Here is a 9,131-nt window from a genome sequence, read left to right as displayed (position 1 = left end):
AAAATCATTTTTGTAAAAAAATTTTTTTGTCTCTAAATCTATTTTTTTTCGTTACTAATGACATCAGAGACGAAATTAGGAATGAAATTACGTTAGCTACGTGAACTTTAGGGATGGAATTCTGTTACAAATATATTATTTTTTTGTAGTGGACGCGTGGCATAAAATTACAAGATACACATATTAATGCTTGTAGTACAAGCAAATCATACAAAGTAAAAAAAAACACATGTAATCTCAAGAGTTTGAACATGAGAAATCGTCAATATGTCAAAATATATAACCTCTCCTTCATTGACTGAGAGAATCTTCATTTTGAAGTTTTCGGAACTTGAAGAATCTGCAAGCACAATTTGTCAGGAGTAGTGATTAAGGTTGATCAAATTCTTATAGTTAGATAACTATTTCAAAAATGCAAAGTGATAATAAAAATATCTAGAAGATTAGATCTTATGCCTACCTGAGGAGTTGTGCCCGGCAGCAGCGTTGGAGGTCGACGCACCCACAGCGGCAGGGGCAGGGTTGGAGGTCGACCCACCCACAGAGGCTGGGGTGGAGGATGCACCCCGCAGCGTTACCATGGGTAATATTCTGAAGACGTATGAGGTTTGCCTTGTGCGCGCCATAGATTGAGGAAGAAAATGGGAAAATTAAACCTTCCTACTTTGTAAAGTATATGTGTAAAAGCATACAAAAATTGAGGAACAAAGCAAGAAGAAAAGGCAAATACACATCCATAGATTTCGAGTATCCCTAATGGCCAAAGAAATCGTCCAACACCAAGTTCAGAAGATCAGAAACTTAGTTCAGAATATCTCTACAAAAATGGACCACAAACTTGCTTTTTACCTCCTATTATGAATGACAAAAGATGAAGGAAGACGCAGGACTTTAGGGTTTAGATCAGAAATTTAGTTAAAAAACCCTCCACAAAAATGGACCACAGACACTTACAGTTTTTTACCTCCTATTAAGAAAGGCAGAAGATGAAGGAAGATGCAGACACTGACAATGACTTTAGGGTTTACAAAACGCTGAAAAGTAGACTAGACCTAGGCCTTATATATATATATATATTCATCCGAATAGACTAATCTTTCAAAACAAATTTGGCCTATTTAACCCAAGTTTGGATTGGCACAAGCCTATTTATATTAAAAATATCAGTATAGCCAACCAGTATATTTGATACCTCATAAATTGCAATTTCTTTTAGCAGAAGAATGCAAACTATGATTCCACTCCTTGTAAAATACCAAAAATTAGATGTAACATGTATTTGATCAAAGACCCATGTACAATCCACACAGTGAGCGTCAACACTCTTACCTCCAATATAAACGAACAAAAGCCATACATCAAATGCAAGTATTAAACTGGCAATCAAAGTTAGTTACATTCGGGTTCTAGGCATGGAACCACTAGACTGTCATATCGCTTGGGCACAGTGCTCACCATGTTGACAAATTGACAATATGGCTACTTATCATGTTAGCATAATAATCGATTCAATGTGGAATAAAACTCAAGAATTGAAACTAAAATGAATCCCAAAAACATACCTCCGGCCATTGGTGTCAAACTTGAATGCAATCTTTCTTGGTTCTTCTAAGCACTTGCACTATCTTTTCTAGATGGTGTAGAAGGCTTTATATAGTGATGCTTAGGGGACGAAAAAGTTTAAAATTCATGTCTCAATTACTTCATTCCATCAAAGAAGTAATTAACATGAAAAGTGGAGTAGTGGGGCTAGTAGTGGAGACCTTTCACTTATGTCACATTAACATTAGTAATGAAGTGGAGTATCGGGGATAGTGGAGTACTGGAGACCTTTCATATAGGCCACTACTTCACATAGACCACATAATTTTAACATTCTCCCACTTGGTCTATAATTTAACCCATGAGAAACAAAATACATGCATCATGGCGGTAGACCCTCTTCAACGAGTATTATCTTCCATGTATTACAATGTAGTTTGATTTCTAAAACCACTCAAACATCTTAATGAATAACCTTATGTTTATTCTAGGTCCACCTTTACGATAATTTTCTCAAGACAAATATGCGCATAAAACCAAATGAGAAAAATATCAATTGAATAAGAGTTTTATTTAATACAAAGATGTACGAACAAATGAAATTACATCACAAAATCAAGTCCCATTCGTACCACAAGATCCTTAAAATTTTTTGGTGGCATGCCTTTAGTTAAAGGATCACCAATCATAAATTCAGTGCCAACGTGTTCAATGACCACTTTATTTTCTTTAAATACGTTCTCTTATGACTAAGTACTTAATATCAATGTTCTTACATCGACTACCACTTTTATTATTCTTAGCCAAAAAACCGCAGCTGAATTGTCACAATATATCTTCAATGGCCTAGCAATAGAATCCATTATTTTAAGCCCAGATATGAAACGCTTCAACCATACACCATGACAAGTAGCTTCGAAACACGAAACAAATTCTGCCTCCATGGAAGAAGTAGTTGTCAATGTTTGTTTTGCACTTCTCCAGGATATGGCTCCATTAGCTAACATGGAAATGTAGCCAGATGTTGATTTCCGAGAATCAACACAACAAGCAAAGTATGAATCAGAGTAACCAATAACATCTAAACTATCGGCTCGTCTGTACATGAGCATGTAATCCTTTGTCCCTTTAAGGTACCTCAATACCTTCTTTGCAGCTCTCCAGTGGTCAGGACCTGGATTACTCTGATATCTTCCTAACACTCCAACAACATATGCTATATCAGGTCTAGTACATACCTGAGCATACATGATGCTTCCAACCACTGAAGCATATGGAATTTTAGTCATATAATCCCGCTCAAAATCATTCTTAGGGCATTGATGTAAACTGAATTTGTCGCCCTTGACAATTAGAGCTACATTTGGTGAGCAATCTTTCATCCGAAATCTCTCCAAAATTTTATTGATATAGGTCTCTTGAGACAAGCCCAAAATGCCTCGAGATCATTTCCTATGGATCTTAATGCCAATGACATAAGATGCCTCTCCCATATCTTTCATGTCAAAATTTGTAGAGAGAAAATATTTCACCTCATATAGCAAATCTTTATCATTAGTAGCAAGCAAAATATCATCTACATATAGCACAAGAAAACAAATCCTACTCCCACTAACCTTCAGGTATATACATTGATCCATAACATTTTCTTCAAAACCAAAATGAAGTAATGACATTATGAAACTTTAAATACCATTGACAAGAGGCTTGTTTTAAACCATATATGGATTTATTTAGCTTGCATACTAAATGCTCACCGTCACTTAAGAAGAATCCTTCAGATTGTTTCATATAAACCTCTTCATCTAGGATGCCATTAAGAAATGCTGTTTCCAGATCCATTTGATGTAACTCAAAATCAAAGTGCGCTACTAATGCCATAATGATTTGAAGAGAATTTTTCTTTGATACAGGAGAAAAAGTCTCCGTGTAGTCAACTCATTCATTTTTAGTGAAACCCTTGGCAACAAGTCGTGCTTTATATATTTTGATGTTACCTTTCGAGTTTTTCTTTGTTTTAAAGACCCACTTACATCCGACAGCTTTTATACCATTAGGTAACTCGACAAGATTCCAAACTTGATTGGATGCCATAGAATCCATCTCTTCTTTCATAGCATGAAACCACAAGTTCGATGTTGATGAACTCATAGCCTGTGAAAACGTTTCATAATCATTTTCGACTCCAATATTGTAGTCGCATTCTTGTAGGTAGGCAACATAATCACCACGGATAGCAGATCTCCTTATTCTAGTAGATCTTCTTAACATTGTATCATCATTCTCTTGAGAAACTTGTTGCTTAGCCGGTTAATCAACAATATCAACTGGTTGTTCAAAAATTTCTTGTTGTTCCTCATGTACAGTGCGATCTACTTGATCAGTATCAGCAGCGTGTGGAATTGCGATAGTTGGTCGTCTAATATTGGTTTGTACTTGAGGGGTATAAACGACAACTAATCTATTACTTGAATTAGAGGGTTGAACTTCATGATGATTCTTTTTAGAAACAACGTTCCGAAGGCGATCACTCCCACTGGTCAAGTCATTTTCAAGAAATTTCGCTTTTCTTGATTCCACAATTTTAGTACTGTGAGATGGACAATAAAATCTATAACTCTTGGACCTTTCAGCATATCCAATGAAATATCCACTTATGGTCCTTGGGTCTAGTTTCTTTTCTTGTGGATTGTAAACTCGCACTTCAGACTGAAAGCCCCAAACACATATATGCCTTAAACTCGGTTTCCAACCTTTGAATAACTCAAAAGGTGTCTTTGAGACAGCCTTAGGTGGAACTCGATTCAATATATACGCTTTCGTCTTTAAAGCTTCAATCGACAAGGACTCAGGGAGTTTTACATTATTCCGCATACTCCTCACCATATCCATTAAGGTCCGGTCTTTCAGCAACACCATTCTAGTCGGGAGAACCAGGCATAGTGTATTGGGCAACAATCCCATGCTCTTGAAGAAACCTTGCAAAAGGACCAGGTGCTTGTCCATTCTCCATATATCAACCATAATATTCACCACCTCTATCTGATCGGAAGATTTTAATCTATTTTTCACATTGTTTCTCTACTTCAGGCTTGAAAACTTTAAAGGCATCTAAAGCTTCATCCTTAGAATGAAGCAAATAGAGGTACATATAACGTGAAAAATCATCAATGGGTGATAAAGTATTTTGGACTACTTGCGTCCATGTTTGGACAACAAATATCTATATGTATAACCTCCAATAGGTTTGTACTCCTCTTTGCACCCTTTTTAGACTTGTTGGTTTGCTTACCTTTAATGCAATCCACACAAGTCACAAAATTAGTAAAATTCAAGGTACCAAATACTCCTTCATTTATCAATCTTTTAATTCTCTCAATGGAGATATGTCCCAATTTCCGGTGCCACAATATAGAGGAATTTTCGTCCATAATACATTGTTTAGTACCGACATTATCTTGAACGTGTAAAGTAGTAAAGAAATCAATATTTTGCATATTAAGTGGAAAAAGACCATCACTCAAAACTCCATTTTCCAATGATATTTGATTTGAAAGATAAACAAAAACCAAGGTTGGTGAAAGTAAAACAGTAGCCACATAAAACAAGTTTTGAAACAGAAATTAAGTTTCTAGCAAAACTAGGAATGTAAAAAGTCTTTTCCAATCACTACTTAAAACTAGATTGCACGTCCCAATAGCTTCCACATGTGATGGCATTTTGTTTTCAGAATAGATGCTCAACTCACTTCCCACTGGTTTCCGCCGGTTTTGCAATCCCGGCATGGAATTTGTAACATGGATTGTAGAACCAGAATCAATCCACCATGTATTATGATTAAGATCAACCATATTTGATTCATAACATACAAATGAAAGTTGAGTACCTTTTTTCTCAAGCCACTTAAGCTATTTAGGACAATTTTTCTTTATATGTCCTTTATTTTTACAAAAAAAACACGTGTTGGCTTTCTTGATGTCATTTTGTGGAGGAATCTTTTCCTTCCCTTTATTTTTGGCATGATATTTTATATTTTTTCCTTCGGTCACAGCCATCATGTTCACTTTCTCTCCCTCTTCCATAGCAATAAGACGTCCCTCTTCTTGAACACACATGGTCATCAATTCATTTATTGACCATTTATCCTTATGTGTATTGTAAGAAATCTTAAAAGGATCGTATTGCAGAGGAAGAGTACACAAAATAAAGTAAACAAGGAAGGAATCAGACATATAAACTTCCAGTCGCTTCAATTGAGCCGCTATATCCCTCATGCGCATGATGTGATCACACACACCTCTTAACCCGGTAAGTTTTAAGGATAAGAATTGCATTATCAATGTACTAGCCAATGCATTATTAGATGTCAGAAATTGATCATCAATAGCTTTCAAAAAGGCACGGACATTAGTACAATGCTCACAGAACCCCTTATTCCAGCAGATATTCGAGTCTTTATGAACATAACGCAGAGACGGTTAGATCTCTCCCATTTTTCATAAAGATCGACCTCATCTGGAGTGCTATTTTCAGTAATAGGAGGCGGTTCATCTTTTTTGATGGCATAATCTATGTCCATCCACCCCAAATGCAGAATAATTCTCTCATTCCAAACTTTATAATTGTCTCCATTAAGATCGAGAATATCGGATTTCATATCAGAGACATTAATAGATTGAATTGCTGCAATAAAAATAAATAAATAAACATGTTTTTACCAATGTAAGACATGAAAAAATATGAATCTATTGACATAAAACATGTCTGTGGGCTAAAGTTTTAATTCAATTAGACTCATTTAATCATATGATAAAACTATCAACTACGTTCCTTTTCTAATTCCTGTGGAAAATTAGAAATATGATTGATATAATATCCTAATTATTCATAAAAATATAACAAAATTCTTGTGGGTAAATTTCATTATATCACGTATGATTAATTAAAATTATGTTATTTATTAAATGTGATTGTAAAAATATAAAATATAATTTCAATTAATCAGAAAAATTGTGGCTATTTCAAGATTAATCATAACTACACTAATCACATAACATTACACGAATATCGATCTTAAAATGATTTTCAACATCAATTTTATAAAAAAAATCTCAAACCAAAAAAAATAAAAAATGTTTAAAATAAATTTTAGAACATCAAGGCAGAGGTAAAAACAAGCTCTGATACCAAATGTTAGCATAATAATCGATTCATTGCGGAATAAAACTCAAGAATCGAAACTAAAATGAATATATAAAACATACCTCCGGCCATTGGTGTCAAGTTTGAATGCAATTTTTCTTGGTTCTTCTAAGCACTTGCACTATCTTTTGTAGATTGTGTAGAAGGCTTTATATAGTGCTACTTAGGGGACCAAAAAGTCTAAAATTCATGTCTCAATTATTTCATTCCATCAAAGAAGTAATTAACATGAAGAGTAGTGTAGTAGGGATAGTAGTGGAGACCTTTCACTTATTTCACATTAACATTAATAATGAAGTGGAGTAGTGGGGATAGTGGAGTAGTGGAGACCTTTCATATAGGCCACTACTTCACATAGACCACATAGTATTAACATATCAATTATATATTTCTAATATTTAATATACAATATAAAACATTACTCTTAAATCACTAAACTTTTAATAAGTTTAAAATAGAATGTCAACTTACCAAAACATCAAGTATTAAACATCACCAACAAAATACCAAATATCAAGATGTCAATTTAAAGTTTCTAAACACGATAAGAAATACTATTAAGTTCTCATAATCAAGAAAATTAGATATAAAATCATCAAAATAAATTGGGATGAAAAGAGAAATAAATATAACAAAAACCTTACATATACTGACCAACAACGCTGGTGGGTAGAGAAAACAGAGGCTAATAGGACGAGAAGGGAAAAAAAATGTAGCAGCAACTTCAGGGTTTTTATTGGGTTTTGTTGATTTTTTTATTATAATGGAATGACTTTTATTATCGAACAAGATGATGCTGAGAATATGGATAATTACAATGAAGGTTTGAGATCTATATATATTACATAAGCTCGTAAGCGACACGTATTAAAGCCTCATAACCATGTTATTAAATTTTTAATTTGAAGTTAAAATTTTTAATCCAAAAATTCAAAACATGGGAGTTTATTTCACAGTTATTCAACACATTAATTCTCAACACTCCCCCTTAATGTGTTGTTCGATTCCCATAGCATCTCGAAGTTGTTGGAATCATTCTTGAGGTAGTGCCTTGGTCAGGATGTCTGAAAGTTGGTCCTCCGATCAACAATGTTCCAACCTTTTTTCTCCGTCTTCAATTACCTCCCAAATGAAGTGATGCTTGAGAGCAATGTGACGGGTACAGTTGTGGTGCGTTGGGTTCTTTGCCATGAAGATAGCTGATTTGTTATCACAATACAGCATGGTTCCTTCTTGTTGCTCGTGTCGGAGATCACCCATGACTCTTCTTAGCCAAATGGCTTGAGACGTGGCTAATGTTGCTGATAAGTACTCCACTTCGGAGGATGATTGTGCAACGCTTTGTTGTTTCTTTGAAATCCATGTGAAAACAGCCGATCCCATCCTAAAGCAATATCCCAACGCGCTTTTTGAATCATCAAGGGATCCTCCAAAATCACTATCACAATAAGCAATGAATTTGACATCAATACTCTTCTTGTAACTTAATCCGAAATCCATGGTACCTTGGATGTAGCACAACACTCTCTTGGCGGCTCCAAAATTGATTTGGCTTGGCTTTTGCATGAGTTGGGTCAAGAGACTTGTGACAAACATGATGTCAGGACGTGTTGCTGTGAGGTAAAGAAGGTTCCCGATCAAGCTTCTGTAGTGAGTTTCATCAACCGGTTTTCCTCCATCATCTTGCTTTAGTTTCTCCCCCATAGTCGAGGGTGTGGAGACTAGATTGCATCCGAGCATCTTGAACTTTAAGATTTTTTCGGCATAATTCCTTTGACAAATAACCACCTTTTCTTCTTCTTGATGAATCTCCATTCCCAAGAAGTGTCGGAGAAAACCCATATCACTCATTTCATACTTGCGAGCCATGTCATGCTTGAATTATTCGATTATTTCCTTGTTTCTACCTGTGAAGATCAAGTCATCGACATAAAGGACTGCAATACGAGCATCATTACTTTTTTTCATGACGTATAATGTCGGCTCACTCTTGCTCCTCTCAAATCCACTTTGAATGAAGTAGTTGTTGATTTCACTGTACCAAGATCGGGGTGCTTGCTTTAATCCGTACAATGCCTTTTTCAATCGGTAGACTTTATCTTCTTTTCCATTGACGGTGAATCCTGGTGGTTGTTCGACATAAACTTCTTTCTTTATAGTGTCATTTAAGAATACGGATTTCACATCAAGTTGAAAGAGTGTCCAATCTTTGCTTGCGGCAAGTACGACGATGGCTCAAATTTTGTCATGATGTGCTACCGGGACAAAGGTTTTGTCGTAATCAATTCCAGCTTGTGGTGAATATCCCTTGGCAACAAGTCGTGCTTTGAATGGAGCCATCAGCATTTTGCTTCACCTTATATATCCATTTCACTTCACTTACATAT

General features: G+C 35.3%; 1 protein-coding gene across 1 annotated transcript; it reads right to left on the bottom strand.

Moving 5' to 3' along the window:
* Positions 1-5,932: 5,932 nt before the first annotated feature.
* On the bottom strand, positions 5,933-8,613 carry LOC127261970 (uncharacterized mitochondrial protein AtMg00810-like). Its single transcript, XM_051290417.1, has 2 exons — positions 7,908-8,613; positions 5,933-6,225 (listed from the first exon to the last, which is right to left on the bottom strand). The coding sequence occupies exons 1-2, from the start codon at positions 8,611-8,613 to the stop codon at positions 5,933-5,935; spliced, it is 999 nt and encodes a 332-aa protein (XP_051146374.1).
* Between the last annotated feature and the right edge of the window lie 518 nt (positions 8,614-9,131).

Source organism: Andrographis paniculata, unplaced genomic scaffold (assembly GCF_009805555.1).
Source record: "Andrographis paniculata isolate CXL003 unplaced genomic scaffold, ASM980555v1 Contig65END, whole genome shotgun sequence".
NCBI classification, from domain to species: Eukaryota; Viridiplantae; Streptophyta; class Magnoliopsida; order Lamiales; family Acanthaceae; genus Andrographis; species Andrographis paniculata.
This window is presented reverse-complemented; position numbering and strand designations above follow the sequence as displayed.